Source organism: Bemisia tabaci, chromosome 5 (assembly GCF_918797505.1).
Source record: "Bemisia tabaci chromosome 5, PGI_BMITA_v3".
NCBI classification, from domain to species: Eukaryota; Metazoa; Arthropoda; class Insecta; order Hemiptera; family Aleyrodidae; genus Bemisia; species Bemisia tabaci.
This window is the reverse complement of record NC_092797.1, coordinates 53,594,247-53,615,748: the sequence shown is the minus strand read 5'-3', so window position 1 is coordinate 53,615,748 and position 21,502 is coordinate 53,594,247. Positions and strand designations below refer to the sequence as shown.

Sequence of the window (21,502 nt, the reverse complement as noted above, 5' to 3'; positions counted from 1 at the left end):
AGATAGCTGTAGATCCCAAAATCATCGACAATTTGAGCCAGTCTATTAAATTAAAATAACTCACATAGGTACACCATTTTGGAGCATCCTGTTGTAAAAACCAAAGAACTAAAGAGATGACTCAAAATAATATAAATTCTATTTTCCAGTTATTTGCTTGCACAAACTAAAGATAAAACTTGAAATCTCTGGAGTCGTAAAAAAAGCAATATCCTGCAAATTAAACCTGAACAATACGGTTACGGTTTTCATTTTTGTTATGATTGCATGGGAAAGTTGAACGTTGCAAAACAGAGGAAATCTATCAAAAAACAGAGTTTTAAAAACAACACACAGTCCAATGCAGTAATTGAACATACCTATGTTTTTTTAAAAAAATTCTATGTGGGATATTTGACTAAAAGGAGATATCTGAGCAAAAAATGCCTTTCACTTGGAAAGAGAGTGTAGTGTAGAGAAAACTTCACTAGCAAGATTCACTATAGAGGAGGCAAATTATTACAGACAGCAGACTGAAATGAGTGATACTCTGATAAACAAAAAAGCAAATAAAAAGGAAAAAAAGAAAAAAACAGAGGATGGAAGTGCTTTCAGAATCCTCATGGTTATGAAATACCTTTCAGGCAAGCAATGCTAAAAACGTATTTTTTTCCCCTTCGTAGCTACAATTATTAGTAGCTGTAGGCATTCCTGCCCTAATTTAATTATCCTTGGGCACTCATCAATGCAGTACTTGGAATTCAGTAAAAAAAATGTTAGCTTCCACTTCCAGAGGACGAATTATGGAGTGATTCCTCCATCGAATTAATCGCCCATTTTCTTAAGCCAGTAAGATAAACTTCATTTGCTTCCAGATGAATATCAAATCAAGTCCCCGGCTACAACAAATAATTTCGATATCACATATCTAATATAAATACTATACTATACACACAAAATCATCTGTCTTTTTGTATTGTTCTGTTTCCTGAATGAAAACAATAATACTTGAGCATAAATTACTTGACGCGCTTATTGAAGGAGGCCCAAAGCTGCTACTTAGCGCAAAATTGTTCCACCAGTTACAGATTCATTAAAGAGAGAATGCACTGTAATTAATTAAGGAAAAACTATTTTTGAACAAATTCCAACAAAAAAACTAATACAAACTGGAAAGGAAGGGATTCTCTTCGGGTAACATGGAAGCTACTCAATACTTCTTATGAGATGAAGTACATTATGTAATTTAAGAACGACCTCTTGCAAAGAAAATTAGCACAAAGTCAATTTTAAAGAAAGTAATGAGGCGTTACTTACATTATTTCTTTTTTAGGCTCACAAGTAAACCCGTAATGTATCAGATGACTGACTGATTCAAAAATAGGAGAAAATTGGCATTGATAAAACTGGTTGAGACAAAAGTAAAGAGATTTTGCAGTAGAAAAAATTCTCAAAGACACAATCAACAGGAAATCGTAAAATTGTAAGTATACTTTAGGAAGAAGTTTTCCTTAACTCCATCAATAGCTGCATGATGAAAATGTTAAATAACCTGAAGCCAGAATGCTTCGCAGCATATTCATGGCTACATATGGAAACAGCATGCTTCTAATTTTAAAATTTCTCGCTCTATTTAATTTTTTAAAAAGAAACAGTCAACTTTACTGTTTGAATTTTTCATATAGGTAACACTCTTTGAACAGAGAAAGAAAAAAATAAAAAAAAATTTCCATTCAATTGTCCATTTAATTATTTTTTTCTAATTGGAAAAAAGTATGATGGGTAGCCGAGGGCACTAAAAACCCAGATACTTTGTTTCTGAGTGTAGCTATTGATTTCTTATTCTTACTATTTTTAGTACAATTTTGGACAAATGCTTAAGAAATAAAGCAGAATGGGTTTGAGTTTTGACATAAACCCCAATTACACCCCTCCGATTTCCAGCCTGTTCAGAGTATTCTTTTGACCAAAAACTTGTCAACCATGAGTGTTAAAAGTATTTTTATCATGGTAGAGACGCTTCAGAAAGATGAGAGTTCAGGTTTACCAGCATAAGAGTGTTCTCTAGATGGGTGATTAAATCACTCAGAGAGAAATTAAAGCAGTAGAATTTTGTCTTTCTAGACTAAGTTTATGCCTATGTCTCCATTCGTTGTGATTAATTAAGATTGGTCTACCATACATGTTGTGTAGTTCCCGAAAAGTCAATTTGCTTCGAGGTACAGAAGAACTAGCGTTACTCGTTGAAGTTGACCGTAGATTGTGACTAGATGCAGGTTTGTTGAACGGATTGTGTCCTCACTCGTGGTGGAGGTTGAGGCGAGGAGCCTCCTTGATGGTTGTTGATATTGATGAAAGGATTCGTTGTTACAGGTACGTTGTCTGAAAGAAATAGATAACAATAAAGTTCAATTAAGGGTAGGGGTGATGAACTATATCAGGTTGCATGATATTGGTGTATCAACTTACTTAAAATGTTGGTCCTAATGTGATATATATATGGTCCTGATGTACATCAGATCAGGACCGAAAGGGCTCCTCAATCACCGATCTCAGGGTTCCTCTTTTTTTCCATTATTTCTCTTATTTCCAATTCCTTGACTTTCAAACAAAACTTCCACTTTTTTTCTCTGTAAATAATGCTGGCTTTTACTGATTGCTGTTCTTGCAATTCCTTGACTTTTCCATGTTACCGTAAATTCCCTGATTTTCCAGGTTTTACAAGACTGCCAGCAAACTATAAATCTAGAGCTGCAACATTTCAACCTGGAAATGCTCGTAATAATGCTGGAAAATTCTTTTTCAGTCCCACTCATCTCAAAATCAATGAAAGGAACGTAAAATTTTTAGGCGTCCTCTGTTTGTCACCTCAGATTGTATTCTTTTTGAGCTCTCACTTCAATCAAGAAACTTGAGCTACTTCAAATGAAACAGAATTTCACTTTTTTTCAGTTCCTAGAATAGAAAATGGCTCCTTATCATGAGTAGGAGTAAGGGTTCCAGTCACAGAGGAAATATTGCAATGCTCATTTGATAACATACCTTCCAGCTCCTCTAGCTGTCTTTGCAAATCAGCCACCATCAACTTCATGTAGTCATGACTAGCGCACGCTAGTGCTTTCATCCACTGCTCCATGACATCATGACTGTCAGCTGCGAGTATGTAGCTCCGGTTCCCTGGGCCATGAAAAACGATTTTGAAACTGAAGTGGTCCTCAAATTCAGCTAATTCTGTAAACAAGGACAAAAAGAGGTTACTATGTCCCATCAAACAGATGTTTAGGGTGGTTTCCTCTGTCTGTATGAGATATTTTGAGCTTCTTACTTATTCTCATCAGAATTTACAGCAATATGTTGTGGTTATGATAAATTCATCTAAAAGAAAAAGAGAGGGTTGCAAGCTAATGATTTATAAAGGTGATTGTGATGTGGAGGGTAAATTAATTGGACATATCTTGAGATGCATTGAAGCCATTATATGAAAAGAAGAGGACAACTCAGCAATATCATAGATACTTGAATATCACTAAGGATTCATTTGAAAAATCCTGAGGACTCAATGCTTAAATATTGTAAGAAAGGTGAGTTCCTGGAGAGTTCTTGAACAGTTGCACAAGAGATGTGCAACTTACCTATCTTGCATTTTAAAATATTGTTACGGTGATTTGTCAAGCTCAAGTAACATGGTTGTACATGGTTATGGTTAAGTACATGCAATATATCGCATCAATGGGCCTGTTGCAAACTTTTGCTAGAGCAAAAATAAGAGTTGTTTCTTATAGATGATGTCTCAAAAATCACGATGAGCGCATCGGCAAACACGAAAAATTCCTTCCCTAAAAAAATGAAAAGAGAAAAAATTACTATTAAAATAAATGAAAAACAGTGATATTTGACAAAAATGTGCGAAAAATCAATTTAAATTGTCGATTTGGCAACAACGCGACACAGCTGCTATACTATAATTTTGTCATGTGAAGGTTGGTCAAACTGCTTTTTTCATGGCAGGAGTCGGATTGTGAAGTTTCGCCCTCTGAAAAGCACTCCTAACTTCACAATCTGCGAAAGAAATTTGCGTTTTTATAGGCTTCCCACTTCAAAAAGGATACTACAGCACAGGCGAACATTTCGTTAAAGGAGTCGTTCCATTCAATCCCTGCTCAACATGGCCTACGCTTCCGCGCCCAAGTTGAGGAGAGCACGAGGTCGATTAAGGCGGATATCTATCAACGCGAGAAAAATGTGAATGTAAACATGCCGACTGTTATCAGGTGGTTAGAATTATCGTCCTGTCACATGTGTTTTGGCGGATTGGCGTTGGCTATGTTGAATATTGCGCAATACCCTTGTGAGCAGGGGTTGGATGGAATGACTCCTCTTACGAAATGTTCACCTGTGCTGTGGTATAGTTTTCGCAGCGGAAAGCTCCAAAAAATGCAAATTGTGAAGTAAGGAGTGCATTTCAGACTTTGCCAATGCGCTCACTGCAATTTTTGAGACACTTTCTATTAGTAACTACTCTTATTTTTGCTCCAGCAAAAGTTGGCAACAGGCACATTAGGTCAAAAATCTTGGCAGATGTTGAATTTTTAGCTTAAAAAAGAATGATAGCCCTTGCACATGAGCCAAAGAATCATTGTAGACCAAAAAATTTGCAAAATTCAGGGAAATGAAAGCAGAATTCTGTTTGGCGAAAAACCTCGCACTTGATGCAGAAATTGATAACTGTATCGAATACGAGGTTTTCTCCTAACGGAATTCTGCTTTCATTTCCCTGAATTTTGCAAAGTTATTGGTATAAGATGATTCTTTAGGCTCATGCGCAGGCGCAGCTATCCTATTTATGGCTGAAAATTCAAAATCTGCCGAGATTTTTGACCAAATTGATGCGATGTATGGCATGCTAGTTCAACAATGTCACTTGAGCTTGATAAATCACCTTAATACTCCTCCTAAACATACGAGTTGCTGAGGAGATGCTTATGATAATGCCAAAAAGAAGCTACATCTGATGAAAAAATGTTGAGAGTCAGTAGTTACCAATTGTGCAGCCTTCCAGAATGATAACTCCAACAGGCTCCTTATCGCCTTTCTTTTCAAAGTAAAACAGTAAGTTCCCTTTCAGAACAAACCATCGGCGCTGGAAACCTTTGTTGACCTCTCCTCTTTTATTTAGCCACCCTTCTTTGTCAACAGGAGTAGGAGAAACAGCAAAAGCTATTAGATTTTTCTCATTTAGTTTCATCACGGTGGGGGATATCTCGACTAACTGCAGATCAGGAGACCAAAGGGCTCAAGCATATTCTAAGGATCCATAGAGAAATCACCACGGTGCAACATAAATGTTAATAATAACACGAAATTGAACAGAATCTACACTAAGAAATAAAATGTACAACCCGAATATAAATAGGGGAAGTGAATAACAAAAAAATGAAAGTACTTCTAGTTCGGTACATTGATAAGGATAACCGCACATAACCTCAAATTAAAAGAGAAATCAAGTATAAACAAAAGGTGAAGCGGCAACACTGGCAACAACGGAAATAGATAATTTTTCGTGTTTTTCGTGTTGGTGTGTGCGTGTATGAGTGCGTTTGTAAATTATGTATTTCAGCTGCCTCTTGTCAGCAATCAGTTTCAGTAATCAGTCGTGAAATTCTTTATTAGTGACTCATCTCTTACTTAATAATTTGTCTCGGTGTTGAAGCTTTGGTACGTCTTATCTCCGGCCTTATTCACTCATTACCTTGCGCAGTCGACAGACATCTGTAATCAGTTCAAAACCCTCTCCTCAGCCTAGCCATTATCAGTCTCATGACTTCTGGGGAGAATGTCCCTTTGTCTGTAGCAGCCAACAATCGCGAGGTGTCTGATTGTTACAACTCATGAACTCTGATTAAAGAAGTACTGAAATGATTGCATTCTCCATGTATTTAAAAGTATCTTCCTTGTACCACCGTGTCCATACTAGGTATTTTCCATTACTTAGCCCTGAATCCTGAATTCTGAGACAAAAGATGAAAGTAGACATGACCTCCAAGACAATGGCATGTCTGCAATGGAAAATGTTCTGAGTTCAACAAACTCTCCTCACTATCTTTTCTTGTTGGTATACCTTCCACGCCTAAAGCAATCAGAGCCAAACTTCTTGAAATAATGTTTTGTTTTTCGTCCGTATGTAAGCTCTCTCCTTCATGTCTTGACAGGATATAGGTCTCTCTTCTTACTGCCCAGTCTTTATTTTTGACAGTATGTAGGAATTGCTGAGTTATTTTTTTCTGACAACATATTTTCCTTCAATCGCTAATAATTGTCGGATTATGCACCTCCTGTTTGGCTGGTAGAATTTTCCACGAGCAAGATTTTTCAATGGTGAGGTAAAACAACGATTAAGAACTAGCCTTATGTTATTCTGTCACTTTGGTTCTATCTCAGTCAAGTACAAATCATTTTGTCAACTGATATTTTCTCAAATTTTTGGCCTCTGATAATTCCTATTAGGTGTCTTTTATCCTGTACTTGGTCGTAAATTTTTCAGGCAATTGACTTAAAATCATCCTCTCTTTAGTTCAATGAAGTTGAAAGTCGATTGCTAAATGGGAGGTGTTAAGTACATAGTGAATAATGAATAAAATCCCCCTTTTGGTTTTTTTTAATAAACCAATTCCCGAATCAGCACCCAGTTGTCCCTTTGTAAAGCTATGACAATGTAGGACAATTCGTAACATTCGCCTTGAAAGATCAATCAAATTTTCTAGTAAAACTTTCTCATGTTGCAATAAATTTGGACTGTGTTTAACTGAAAGGAAACAGCCACATCAGCTATTGCCAAATTTAACTGGGCAAGTCAATTTTTTATGAGAGAACGTTAAACAACTTGTTCAGGAAATACGATTGGTTTATTTACACTGCAAATTCTAAGTGTTTGTGAGAATTTCAACACAATTTTTCGTGCATATCTTTGAGCCATGTTCAATATGTTTATTGATGGTGAAACTTTCAAACCTTGTATGTATCTTGTTTCGGATGTTTTAAAATCTCTGCTGCCATTCCATTTTTTCAAGGGGGAAAGAGTCAACATCATTCCTAGAAGTTTTCACAGAATTTTCTGTGCGCAGAGAAGAAATATCGCAGCAGCTTTTTAGCATTGCCAATAAGTATAGTTTTTTATTTTAAAAATAATGTATGACAGGAAGTTCGCAAAGTCACAATCTGAGATAGGTACCTACATGGTTTGAGAGTATCACTGTTGTCATTTTGTCAGCTACTCTGCTAAAGTCTCTTACTAAGACATTAACATTTCATTCCTTATTTTACTCATAATATGCTTTCTGTTTTTTTCAGTGCTACACTTGGGAAATACGTCCTGAAGGAAATTTTAGGAACACAATATCAACATGTGTCCTCTCTTAAGTAGTTCCAGGATTGATGTCTGTTACCCAGTCAGCAATCTTTGTAGCTGATTCTGGCTTTCTACTTCTGCAATTCATTTCTTATCTAATTGTCTTTCTTCATTCCTCTTGACTAGGTGAGTATTTTTTACTAATTTTCATATTTTGTAGAAGTATATCATCCATTTAGATTTTTTAGGGTTTAAATTGTTCCATTTTCTAATTTGTCAGTTTGGTGAGACAATTTTCCGGGAGAAAAAAAGAGAAAATGAAAGAAAGGTTCGATCATTCTCATTCTAATCTGGTTTAGGAAAGATGCTGGACAACCCACATATTCTTAAGGAGCACTTGCTGCCATTTAGACTGGAAATGTTACTTGCGGGTGAAAAAAGAAGTTGCTCATCTGATAAATCTACATCTTTACAGTAAGATCTCTTTTCATTTGAACAAACCTTTTTGAATAGATTTCATTTGCAAAATATTTATTCATATATTTCTAGTGAATAAATTGGTGCTTACCTCTTACAGATATACGTTTGTGTGAAGGAGGATGCCTCCAGTGAAGCAGGTGAACTCACTTTATTCCTGCTGTCTAAGGTCTGTAATTCAACAGTTAAATCTGATCTACGAGAAAAAAAGCAACAGGAAGCAGTTTCATAAAAAGTTTTTCAAACTGACCCGATCCATACTCCTAAATGATTTGCATGGCGGAATTCGTCAAGATCTACTCAAGCTTGCTGTAGACTTGTACAGGTAAGATGACAATAAGCCAAATTTCAAATAATGAAGTCCATCGGAATTTGAATATGATAAATAAATAGCTTTTTAAGCCTGACATTTGCGAGAAAATTTCTTCCTAAAATTGCAGCAGCTTTCCCTTCAGAATTCTTCAAACCTGGCACATTTTTAGGTATCCCTGTTGAAGCAGTAAAACTTTTTTCCTTTTTTTTTTTAAAAAAAAAAAAAGATTGGTATTAATCGCTTATTAGGTGGACAGCTTACATTAGGACACGAGACAGAGTATGAATGAAAATACCTTGTGCACGATGCCTCTTCAAACTTTTATGTAGAATGCGATTCATGCATTTGATACCTAGTTCAGAAATCAACTCTCAGGCGATGTATTAAAATTTATAATTTTAAAAACCAGATCAAGTAAAACGCAAATCATTCAATCAATGTGACTTTGTGTTTTTGCCATTTGACTAATGTTAATTAAAAATATTAATGTCTTCTTCGGGTGTTGATTTTTGAACTACCTATCGTGTAAGACATATTTTTTACCTAAATTTATCAAGAAGAAACCTGTAGCTTATTGCTTTATTTCCTCCGGCTTTTACTGCCCCATTTTATTCTTGCTATCATTTTGATTGTGAAAAAACACAGTGGTGTTATCCATGCAATAAATATCAAAAGTTCTGTGGAGGTTTTAATTCTAGCTCTAATATAGTTTTAAAAATAAAATGCGTTTGCTCTTGCAACCACAGGACTAATGATTCTCTCATCTATGACAAGAATTCTTGCAATTCCAAATTACTGCTAGGTTTATAATTACAAGCTAGTTTTGTATTACCATTAATTTTCAAAATTTTCAGAAATGATATTTGGAGAATACTAAGTTTTATCAAACTTTTGGGGGACATGTCTATTCGCAAACTCGTACCATGCCACAAGGATGATCAACTATTGCTGTATCAATGGACCAAGTTGGTTTCTTGCCTGAAATCTTCAGACATTACCGGCCTCGAAGAATTAGTTTTAAAGGTTTGTCTTCAGAATTTTGAGGTTTTCTTCTACAATTGGACATATTTATGCTATAAGGAACTATGTTGCATTCAAACCCTATGCACATAGTTCCTTTTAGCATAAATACATCCAATTTTAACTGTGATTGGTAGTTACATTTTAACAGTGTGATGACTGCTAGAATGGAAAATGATAAAACATTACAGTTGAATGGGCCTGTTGCAAACTTTTGCTAGAGCAAAAATAAGAGTTATTACTCATAGAAAATGTCTCAAAAATCATGATGAGCTCATCGGCAAAGTCATGCATTGGTTGCAAGTTTGCATCGGCAAATGCACTCCTTACTTCACAATTTGCAAAAGAAATTTGCGTTTTTTCGAGCTTTCCCCCTCAAGAACGATACTACGGCACAGGTGAACTTTTTGCTAGAGGAGTCATTCCATCCAATCCCTGCTCACAAGGACATCATGCAACATTCAACGTGGCCGACGCTAATCCGCCAAAACACATGTGACGGGACGATGATTCTAACCCCCTGATAACTATCGGCGTGTTTACATTCACATTTTTCTCGCGTTGATAGATATCTGTCTCGATTGACCTCGTGCTATCCTCAACTTGCGCGCAGACGCGTCGGCCATAATGGAACGACTCCTTTAACGAAATGTTCGCCCGTGCTGTAGTATCCTTCTTGAAGCGGAAATCTTAAAAAAACGCAAATTTCTTTCGCTGATTGTGAAAATAGGAGTGCATTTCAGAGTTTGCCGTTGCGCTCATCATGATTTTTAAGACATTATCCATAAGGATCCTAATCCATAATCAGCTTAAGTAAAGCACTTGAAGTGAAGTAGTTATTTTATCTGAAATAAACAGTTATAGTGAAAAATAGCTTGTATATCATTCCATCTTTCATCCTGCTCAAAAATCTTGCTTTCAGATGCTGAGCATAACAAAATCTTCAATCACTAATCAAACTACCAGAAACATATAACAATTAGGAAAAAATTAGGGAACTTATGGGACAACCAATGTATTTTGTAGCAAGATTTATGTGCAAATTCATCTGTGGATGAGCAGGTGGCGCAGAAAATATTGACTTGAAGATCTTACAGTGCTCCCTAGTTGCATGAATGTGCCAAGCAACATTTAATTTTTAATAATTTTGTTTCAGGTGAAGAATAACGGAGAGTTATTCCAGCGCCCAAAATTTGAGCATAGCTTTCCGTTACTGTACAAAACCCTTCAAGCTGGTTTATCCAAGTCCTTGCATACGTTGGTCTTGCGTTCAACCTGCAACAATCAAGTGCTTTCAATCCTAGGGAAAGAATCAATTCAACTGACACATCTAGACATATCTAATTCATGGCTTGTTGACGACCTTGGAATCAGAAACTTACTTTTGAGAGTAAGTGGCTAAGTACTTACATGTTGTTAAAGAACAAATTTCGAAATCAAATTTTCAGATCAAAACCAGCCAGAAATTCGTTGATCAGTGATATGATGAGTGTTCCCCTTTTCTTAATATATATGGTGTCTATTATCAGTGATAACTGGAAAATATCAGGAAATTCATTGTCATTAAGAAAAATCAGAAGAAAATCAGGAAAATCGGTCTTGGATTAGGAAACTCTTAGTGCTTCAAGGATTTTCCAATGTTTGATTCAATTGATTATTTATATCTATTTTTAAAAGCAAACAAGTGTCAATCTATTTATAAAAATCAGGAAATTTTACTGAAAATATAAGGAAAATCTGAAATTAAATGTTAGTAGACACCTTGATGTAAATTAAGGATCAACTTTTTTCCAAAACTTGTTATAACTGAAAATCAAATTCTCTAAAAATGTTTGAATCTTCTTCGATTAAATGTTTAAAATTAGTCAAGCAAGAAACAACTGACGATTGTGAATTTGATCAAGTAATTATTTTTATTTGTAGGTGCCAAACAACATCGATTTACCACACGATATTGAAGTGAGTGAAAACGTACCATTCGAAGAGCTGAATAAAATCAGGGAAACTGATTTGAATAAATGCTGTTCTACCTTGACGGAAGTCAAAATTCAAGACACAAATACTTCCAGTGTCAGCGTGATCATGCTTCTTTACTTCATTAAAACGTTAAAATCTGTTGGTGGCTTCATCTATTACAGGTAAGTTGTACGTTTCTCTCTGTAAATGTCTCTAATTAAATGAGACAGCTTGTATTTTTGACCATCCAAGGGCTAAAGAATCTCAAAGCAGAAGGTCGATTCCGTAGGAGAACAATTTTCATGAAGTCTCGTCAACAATTAGAATTTGAATTTTTACCTGAAAGTATTCTCCAGTATTCCTATATACAAGTTTTAAGTGCTTCAATGTATTCTTCCAAACCATTGGGGACATAAAACTCAAACAAAAAGATCATTTCAAACCCACTCGTACAATTTTAACAGCAGATGCATTTCGATCCAGCTGAAGAAGCATCATCAGTGCGATTCATGGGCCGGAGCAAAATGTGTCCGCTGTCAAAATGAGTATGTCCAAGTGAGTTTTAAATAATCTTTTAATTTGACACATTTTTGTGCAGCTTCCGTGGTTCATGATTTCATTATTCCTTGGCTCGAACTGCATTAACATCTGAAAATCTTAAATACCCTCTTATGATAACGATTTTCAAGAACAGTTTTTTTGAAGCCATGAATTTAAATCTGTTAAAATTTTGATCCAGTCTCATTGATTTGGGTGTTTTCTTCCGTCAAAATGCTTATAAAGCCATTTTCCATGTTTCTTTGCATGCAGTAAGACCTTACTTTATCGGATTGTAATTTAATGAATCAATTTTTCGGTCCTTTTAAGGGTTTTCGGCTATTTTGAATGAATGGTCTTCATGATTTAACGGATTGTTTAACGTGTTTTCTTCTGTCAAAATACATATATAGCTATTCTCCATGTATCTTTGCATACAGTAAGACCTTGTTTTATCGGATTGTAATTTAACAGATAGATTTTTTGGTCCTATTAAGGGCTTTAGGCTACTTTAAATGAATGGTTATCATGATTTAACGGATTGATTCGTCAGTCCCAAAAATCCGATAAATTGAGGTCCTTCTGTATTTCATTTTCAATAAAAATTATCAAAGAATCCAGTTTTTTGGCAAAATTAGTTAGATGATGTTTCACAGTTTGTTGCTTTCTCATGTAGCTCATCTCATAACCGTCCTCTCTTACCATTTTATTTGTTTTATTTTTAGGAACGTCGGTGATGCTATACTTACCATAAAATGCGAAAAGAAGAGCTTGAAATTGAACTTGACGGAACTGTTTGATACTCAACTACCGCATGATAAGCTTTTGTCACTGTCAGAGACGCTGCCTAGTTTAACAACCCTGTACACTCGGGCTTCATTTTTGCCTACAGAGCTTCGTCCTTTTCCTCTGTTAGCAGCTTTAATTGTAGACTTTGATTTTGATCTACACAAACAAGTTTTCTTTCCATTCCTGAAAAATAATGGAAGACACCTACGGAAACTAACTCTTATTGACCAGGTAGAGCATACTCATTTTTCACTCTTGTTGGTTTCATTCATTTTCAACTTTATCAGCACCTAGCTTTGGAAAAATGCAGTTCCCATTCGGGTAACGTATGTTAAATGTCTTTTGTATCTGTCTCCCTGTCATGGTTTTGCTCTGAGGAGACCACAATCAATTCCTCATCCATGAAATGATCATTGAAGTGGCAATTAATTTTACTTTTGCTCATTTATTTATTTTGTCATTAATTTGATTTGTTTTAAAATACTTTTCAGCCTTTTGATGTTGATCTCATATTAATAGCAACTTATTGCCCTGAGCTGAGAGAGCTGGTGGCGAAAGTAGCAGTGAGCGAGGAGCACTCGCCAGTTACGATGTTGGAACTGCAAAACGTTAATCTTCGAATAAACTCATCCTCAACGCTTCGTTGGCTCTTGAAACAGGCTCCAAATCTGACTCGTTGTAAAGTAAGTTTGATATTTGTGCTTATTCTACCTTCCCAAAAATATTTTTCATGGCGTTGAGAAATTGGCGCACCATAATTTCTGATCCAGCTCAATATTTCCAAAGTATTTTAAGCCGCTTTTTTTCTTGAAAATGTCAGGAACTCTCTCTCTCTCTCTCTCTAGTTCCAAGATACTAAAAATGCTAGAATGTATGTGCCGCAAATTATGTTTCAATTTTGTATTATTTCTTTTGCAGGTCCACATTGTAGATGACGATCTTTCCTTTAAACGCACTGGAATCGATAATGAATTTTTTTGGTCAATCGTCAAGTATAGCCCTCCGGCTTTCAAAGCCTTACAAGAGCTTCACATAGTAATTTGGGATCCAGGATTCCTTCTGGTATGAATTATGTCCTTTTATTTTCTTTGAGCATGAAATTATCGTGTCGCCTACTGCCACACTCATCGGTACGATCCTGCTGTTGACTAGCAGTCAGTCGCTGAGTCTTACGGTATGGAACATGCTAGTTAAGAATATCCAAAAAAGCACAAGTAGCAGGGTCCAAAAGTGATTATTGCTTTTGATGAAATACCTACTTCAGTGGCGTGGCATGTTATGCGATATCGATTGATCTACCTGCTGAAAAGGATCGACTAACAGGGTGTTTGCAATGAACACCCTGAGGAGAGAGGCCCCTCCATAGTGAAACTGCAGGAATGCGTTTTTCGGTTTGCAACATTGCAGACATCCTGTCATACTTTATTTTTTCAATGGAAAAATGAAAAAATAATTAGAGCCCGGCAAAAATATTGTTCCAAACGGGTTCCATTTTTGGGGTGCTCTTTGCCATTCAGGGGTTACAAAAATTCGAAAAATTCCTTGAAACTCAGTTTACACCGAACGCTCAGAAAATGAAGTAAAAAAATGGGTGCCTCTGACCGATTCAAAGTCAGAGCTACATTGACAGCCTGTTTTTTTCTCACAGATGACTTACGAAACAGCGAAGGGTTTGATAGAAGCCTGCCCAAAACTGAAGCGTTTGGGTGATTTGGACACATGGAAAATGAACAGTTGTGATCTGTGCAAATTGGTCAAGAAAATCCAATCAAGCAATTGGGACCTCCAGTTAATGTACTCGCAAGACCCTCCTATGACGTGAGCCGAACATATCAAATTGTCTGCAAGCGGACAGAGTTAGTAAGTACTTTAGTTCTTTATAATTTCTCCGTACATATTTGTAGTCGTGTACAGCCGTAAAATTTATCGCTCTCTCGTTAAGTTATGTTATGAATAATAACTTGGCCAATTTAATGATGACGATAGAATAAATGTTTGAAAAAGTCTTCTCTCTCCAAGAGATCTTAGAGAAATCTATAAAGGAGTCAACGATTTCATAGTGTAAAAGCTTAGAGCAGGAAATCAGATATGTTAGAGGTATGAATAGACATTCTTTATTTCTTACTGTTGGTTGAAAGCCCAATAATAGGTAAACGATTAAGAAAAAATAAAAATAAATCAAGGTCTGTACCTGGATGATACAGACATCAAATAAAATTTGCTGGATGCGATTGTTTCCATTTCAATATCTACCTTTATTTTTAATATTTCTAATTTTTAAAATTTAAATAAAAGCTCTGAACTTTTGGAGAGATGTTATGCTTTTTCAAGTTTTTATGCTTCATTAGACCAGCACTTCAGCCACCAATGAATCATAATGAGTAACAAGAGATATTTTGTTTTTCATTTTGTAAAAGATATTGTTATTCATTCGCATGACTTTGAATTTGCGACATAATCATGTTTTATCTGTGTATTCCTTTGAATGTAAGTATCTCAACCCTCGAATTTCGTTACTTTTTTGGTCTTGGTATTTTATCAAAACGGCTGAAAATATCTTGAATTGTGCAATATTCACTCATATGAAGTATGAAAGTGAGAGTACACAGAAATCATTTTTTTTGGGTCCCCGAAAGTTTGAGTAGAAATGAATTTTCTACAGTCTGCTTCTTGCATTGATGAACTTATTTTTGTTCTTTTATAACTCTGTAAGTGCTTTTTATTTTTAGAAAATGAGGATTGGTTCTTTTCTTCTATTTTTGTAACAATTATCAGCTCTTTTAAATAAACAATTACTCTATCTGGAGCAATTCACCGCTTCCCAAACAAAGGAACATAAATTCATTCCAAGGTTGCACAATCGACTGAAACAATTCAATTTTTTACAACAGTATGGCAATGCAGTTTTGACTATAATTTTGCCAACTTTTGCACGATATCAGAAAAAGAATCACTGAAATTTTTGGACTGGAACCACTGGAATCACTTTTACTGGAATGCACAACAGTTTCCCAGTGAAAATACAATCCGTCGAGGGGTATTTTGCGGCCTTGAATGTAGTTACATTCCATTGAAGAATAATGATGAATTACTTTTTAAAATATTTGGGCCCCAATTTTTTGAAAAATGCGTTCCTTTATTCAAATGATGCTAGCAAAGAATAATTTACATCCAAACCAAGCCATCCTTCCATGACAATGGTGACATTCAACTTTTAGCTGCTTGTTCAAAGTTCTCGTAAACTGTTTATTCAGGGAAGTATGTATCTCTAATGCGCTGCTTCAAAATCTCTCATCTTATTTTCCCTTAAAAAGAAAAGAAACTACCCAGCAGCATTAGTTCTAATTTTTGCTGAATTTTTTCCCGCAAACAGAAAAATTGTAGAAGTTTTAAGAAATGCTGTTGATCAGTCAACACTACACAAAATTTGCAACTGAGGGAATTATGATAGACATTCTTTAATTTCTTTCCCATTATGTTAAATAAACGTTGCATTAGAGTTTGGTACTTTGTATCTTTGCATGGGTTGTAGGGGCTTTTAAGAGAAGATGGATCATACCCTTTAAGCCGTTTTTGCAGTTTCAGATTAGGAAGAAAGGCAAAGGGCCTTGTTCACCCGAGCGCAATTTGGGCAAATTAGTTCCACAAACTGGGGTTTCGCGGAACAAGTTACAGCTAAGATATAATAAGTTCCTGGAACCAGTTCGTACAAAGTTCTGCAAAATGTGCTCGTGTAGACGTGGTCAAATATTTTTACTTTTACAAGAGCAGAAGTTTTTTGTCTCTGTTTTGTACCTCCTTTTTCCTTTTTTTGTCCTCAATTGCACTTTTACAACGGTGTTCTTACATATTTCTCTCTATGTGTACTTTTGCAATATACTTCAATTGTTTCGTCGTAAGTTAGAGTTAAAAGAGCAGTTTCTGTGATTTAGTATTATTCTAGTTTTATGTACATTAGAGAATTGAAGTCTGAAAAAATATTCTAAGTCTTGAACCTTTTGTCGGATGCACTCCATTGTTTTTCAACGTTTTTGAATGGAAGACCTTCTAATGTTATTTTATTTTTCTATTAAAATAACTGGTTTTATTCTTTTACTGTATATCAAGCGCCGCATTTTTTTATGCATTCATTTACTCTACTTTAAATCAAGTGTTGCGTGCAAATTGAATCAGATGCTAAAAGTAATAATTTAAATTTTCTTACCGTAAACAATAATGATAATTCTTCCATCTTTGTATTCGCTTTTGCCACTGGACAGTCGCCTAGCACTTCTAGTTGAAAGTATCCTTTTCAAAACTTGTGCATTCTGCTCTAAATTTATTTAAGCTTTGAAAGCTTTCACATTTTTATTAACAATAATGTATGGAGACTTCGGCTTTTTCATTGCTTTTGCAATGTGTTAAAATAGTATTTCAAGATTTTCAATATTTTTTTCCCGTTATTTTCGATCTCTATATCCCTATCAACTGTGATCCACTTAGGTACTCAAGAGTATATATTTATATATAGTAAAATAAGATATAGTTATTCTTTATAACCATTTACGGAAAATGTATTTTTATTTTATGGTGTTAGTTCGTTGACATGTCTTTGATAGAACAAAGAGATTCCCAATTCTCCTCGACTTTTGAAATATTTGGCATCAATCAGACAGCAGGTGAGGTAACTTTATTTGCAAAAGTTAAGAATATTTTCTGATCCTCAGTGTGGTAATAGATTGCTCTCAGCAATATCTCCGTTTGTGAAATTACCTGTGATGAACTCGATTTGTTGAAGTTCCATGCTATTAGATTTTTTTCAAAGTTGAGAATACACCAGTTTGTGTCAACAGAAGCGAATTTTAATTTAATCTTAATTGGTCTCTTATTTCTCTCTTTTTCTTGCAATTAGCAAATAGAGGTTTTCTAATTTTTTTCTTGTATTTTAGTACATGTATTTCCTGTGTATGCTGAATAAACAGGAATTTTCCTTTATTGACCTGCCTTTGAATAGTTGCTAAAACCTTTTGGGGACAAATTCTCTTTTGTGCTGCATATTGTTTCGTAGTGAAATTACCTCACTCCACCTTTTGATATACACTTCATTTTTCCAATTTTTTAACTTTTTAAGTTTGTTGACAATCAGGCCAGAGGACAAAATACTTGTTTGCAGTCCTCTGCTTAAAAAGTTTGAGCTAAGATGTAGTGAAAAACGGGCTTCAACAAAAATCATAAGAGAAGTGGTTAAATAAGATAAAATTGTAAAATTATTTTTTCCTTGTTGAAATCCAGCTTCAAAAGTTATCTCACCATTAAATAGACATTTTCATTCACCATTCGATTTCTTGAGCCCCTCGAGCGGAGGCAGAAAGTAATATTTTTCTTTTCTGTCCCAAAATCCTCTCAATTTTTCTAGTGAAATTATTTTAAGAAGATAAAGAACTTTGATTTTTACTCCTTAGAATAAAAGCAGCTATTCAGTGGTTGATCTTTGGAGGTACCTCCGCTGAAAGGTAAATGACGTTTATTCATAATGCCTTGCTTTTAAGACTGATAGTTTTAAGTTTTTTTTTCCTAATGTACGGGGTTCAAGCTCTTCTAGATGAACATCGCAGCTTCTGTGGTGAAACACTTCTCACCTTATCTCCAGTACACAGTGTAAACTTACAATTTTGATCCTTGAGAGTTTTTTATGACTTCAGAAGAGAAGATTCTATGCATTTTTGGTGAAGCGTCTATTGAAGCAATTTTAGCTGCCTATTAAGACAAAAATGGCACTCAACTCTCCTCCAACCGTTATCTTTGGTTAAAAGCATCTATGCTGAGAATCGGAAATTTTTTGTTGTTTTACTTAGATCTCCAAATTTTTTAAATCATCGCAGTATTCAACTGCGGGTTGTGACATATTTTGCTTCACGTATTGTAAGCGTTGTGACTGCAGATATTCATTTTCTCTGAGTCATTTCTTTTGATTTACTTGGTTGATTTCTATGATTTTACATACTATCTTCAAGGAGACGAGTTTACTTTTTTCGAAATTTCAACTCATGACTCAGATCTTACACCATCGCCAATTAATGCTACCCTCTAAAAGGTAGTAACACCCATAGGAAGTTGGGTCTCATATCAGTCAGAGGTGGACCCTGCCACAAGTATTTAAAAAAGAAGTTGCTTTTGTCATCCAAGACCTTGAATCCCAACTATATTATTTTTCTCTGTTGTTTTCCGACCTTGTTTTGCACAGCCGTATAATTATCCTCCGTAAATATACTGTGTATAGAAAGCAGGCAACTGCTCACTAAATATTCTAGAATTAATATCTGTACACTTTCCGTTGTTTCACTTTGTAAATTAATTTGTCTCTCTGTATCAGCGTTTGATAAGTGATGACAGCTTGTAGCCAGGCCTCTCATGTGAATGGTGGAACCTCAAATTTAATTGCCAGGATCACAGTGGATCTGATACTCAAGCTTCTATGCTACAATCCCGAAAATATCAGTGAATAATATTCTGTAATCTTCAAATCATAATGATTTCACTGAGATCGTTACACACACAGAACATGATGTGTAAATTTTATCCAAAAATGCTCAACAATTTTCCAGGAGCCATAAAAATGTTTGATACAAGCACAGAACAAGTTCATAATTTTGCAAGGAACAAAAACCCAAACGAAATGCAGTGCATACCCATTTTTAGGCACCATACCAAGCTAGGTTTCCTTATTTTTGTCAGCAAACCTATTATTTAATGTGTTAAGTATAGTAGACTCAACTTAGGGCTTATATTGAAATGGGGGAAACTGAGAACACGATTCCAACTGTAAAACGTTTATACCCTAGAACAACCTAGCTGTAATCAATTAGTTTCCTATCATAGAGAGACCTCATTCAGATCATTTGATTTCTTCATCCCTTAAAATAATTAATTTTGAGCCCAAAGCAATCCATTGTTAAGCTAGACAAGAATAATTTTCGGTAGACTTAAACTTCAACTCAGAGAGAGATATTCTAAAGAGGTCTGGCTACCAGCAATAAGGAATGTATTAATTTTTAAATGTGCTAAGTATCGAATTAGATTAGAACATCTTGAACTTTTTTTAATTTTAATTATTTTCTTGTCGACTTGTGGGTTGTTTGTCAGCGGAAGTTCTTTCCCCAAAATGTGAAAGTTCATGATACCGACCAAGGCAACGGAGCTCTAGATGATGATATAATTGGTGGGTGTAAAAACTTCCATTTTTCAATCAAATTGACTCTGAGGTAGTTGTGAGAATTCGATGAGAGATCTCAAAACTGCACTCTGATAAAGATAAAGTTTGCTGAAAAAATGCCAAATCAAGAATGCTCCTACATTCATTTCTTTTAATCATTTTTAAAATTAGAAAAATGAGCCCATTTTATAATCAATTCTAATTGTGATATTACTTTATTAATTATATCAAATCCAGATCATAAACAAGTTTTATTTCTCGTCTATCCGTCATTTTGTCGAAAGATTGTTTCTTGAAGAAAAATTATTCTGTCCACAATGTATACATTATCCATTGCAGTCTCATTTTTTGTGCCCTTGAAAATACTGCAGAAGCTCACAAATTTCAATACCAAAATACTAGATTTTTTCGCAGGAAGTAGAAAGTAAATGTAGTAAGAAGGAGACATCATATTTTTCTCTCACCATTCTACCAAATTTTGGCATTTTGCCATTTATTCCTTACGTAATATACATCGATCCATTACTGGGATTTATGTAAAGTCTCACTGATTCCTCTTGCATCCCATTCAAATTTTCTTTTACAGTTTGATAGACAGTTGTCACTAAATTCAAGCAAATTTGCAAGAACAATGTGGGAAATTTCCAAAATTCTGAGAAATGATGAGTCTCGGAAAAAATATGATTCTCACTGAGCAAAGAAGGGCGTGTCTACAGCTATCTGCCTCATTTTTCAAATTATTTGATTTTCACAAAGGGTTTAATGTTAATTTCTTTCATTTTTTACTGCTGTGATGTCATATTGTGAATCAACAATTCTTCTTTTAAACCAATCCATTCATAAATTTCATCCTTCTTGTCTATATTCTGTAGTGTTCAATTCTCTCCAGTAAAAATGAATGATGGTATCACATTCATCCTTTGATAAACAATTATCCTTAATGAGAAATGATGAACAAACTGTAGTTGGCTTTGAGAAACAGGGCCTTATCTTTCGGGGTGAAATTTTAAAGCAGAGGGAATTCTCACAGAAAGTCACCATCAGTAAAATTGAGTTACCAATGGGGAGTGCTTGTCACTAGAAGAATTAATTAGTCTCAAAACCAAGATTATTTAGTGCTATAACTCCAAATGTTAGTGCACATACACATTTTTGAATTTTCACCGCATTTGCGCCTGAAAATAATCTCCCTCGCTTTAATGCAGTGACTTTAATTACTCAAATTCGAACTTTCGAGGGATAAGGCTCCTGTCTTGTTCATATCCTTCCACTAACAGTAATGACCGATTTATGAAGCTATTCTTTCCAAATAAAATTCTAAGTTTCAACTTGTTTTGAAATCATGTTTATTTTTCTTTTTGAAAAGTGAAGGATTTGAAATAAATAAATGAGTCTCAAACAAAATATGTTTTTCTTCTCTTTGTTTGAATTGTTTCAGTCAATACAATTAGTAAGTAAACAATAACACATTAGAGCTAAGCAGTCTTTTTTATATGCAAAAGGGTACATAATTATAGGTAAAATCAGCGATCCATTCTAGTCACGCAGCTCTCAGTAATGGAGCAAGTGACTTTGAGACTGTCCTTCAAAATCCAGCGAGTCTTGAAACTGTTCGCCTTTCAAACAAAATATATCCTGGTTGAACGGATAGCGTATCCAAGACTCGGCTTTCTTCATACACCAGTTAATCTCAAGTGAATCTGGTGTGAGACAGTTTTCAGTATCAGTTATAAAAATTCTGCAAAAGAATGAGAATCAGGAGTCAGTCATATATTCCTGCATGATAGTGGATGACCTCCATGTATACCGTCTATACCATAGAATAACATCTCGAAAATTGAGCATTATTGACTAGAATAAAATCCAACGAAATCTCACTCCAAACGCTAAGTTT

General features: G+C 35.0%; 3 protein-coding genes across 10 annotated transcripts in view; 1 reads left to right on the top strand and 2 right to left on the bottom strand.

The window, feature by feature from the left end:
- Positions 1-1,334: 1,334 nt before the first annotated feature.
- On the bottom strand, positions 1,335-5,445 carry LOC109038144 (sesquipedalian-1). Its single transcript, XM_019053102.2, is given in 4 exon segments — positions 1,335-2,274; positions 2,276-2,361; positions 3,022-3,210; positions 5,020-5,445. Coding segments are annotated over 4 exon segments (690 nt in total). The 5' UTR covers positions 5,225-5,445; the 3' UTR covers positions 1,335-2,064.
- A 108-nt stretch (positions 5,446-5,553) lies between these two features.
- On the top strand, positions 5,554-21,012 carry LOC109038146 (uncharacterized). 7 transcript variants are annotated; one of them, XM_019053109.2, is made up of 11 exons: positions 5,554-5,694; positions 7,327-7,510; positions 7,902-8,126; positions 8,969-9,137; positions 10,291-10,524; positions 11,058-11,272; positions 12,353-12,647; positions 12,908-13,099; positions 13,335-13,478; positions 14,065-14,276; positions 15,996-21,012. In XM_019053109.2, the coding sequence occupies exons 3-10, from the start codon at positions 7,924-7,926 to the stop codon at positions 14,236-14,238; spliced, it is 1,626 nt and encodes a 541-aa protein (XP_018908654.1). In that variant the 5' UTR covers positions 5,554-5,694; positions 7,327-7,510; positions 7,902-7,923; the 3' UTR covers positions 14,239-14,276; positions 15,996-21,012. The 7 variants fall into 7 exon arrangements, with proteins under 7 accessions (XP_018908654.1, XP_018908650.1, XP_072157032.1 ...); XM_019053105.2 differs by having other exon boundaries at positions 14,065-21,012; XM_072300931.1 differs by lacking the exon at positions 5,554-5,694 and adding an exon at positions 5,718-5,847 and having other exon boundaries at positions 14,065-21,012.
- Positions 21,013-21,502, bottom strand: part of LOC109038145 (uncharacterized) — a 56,325-nt gene continuing 55,835 nt past the window's right edge. For both annotated transcript variants that reach the window (XM_019053103.2, XM_019053104.2), the window contains one exon: positions 21,013-21,346. In XM_019053103.2, the coding sequence (XP_018908648.2) occupies positions 21,160-21,346 (187 nt within the window). In that variant the 3' untranslated portion in view covers positions 21,013-21,159. The remainder of the gene's footprint in view (positions 21,347-21,502) is intronic.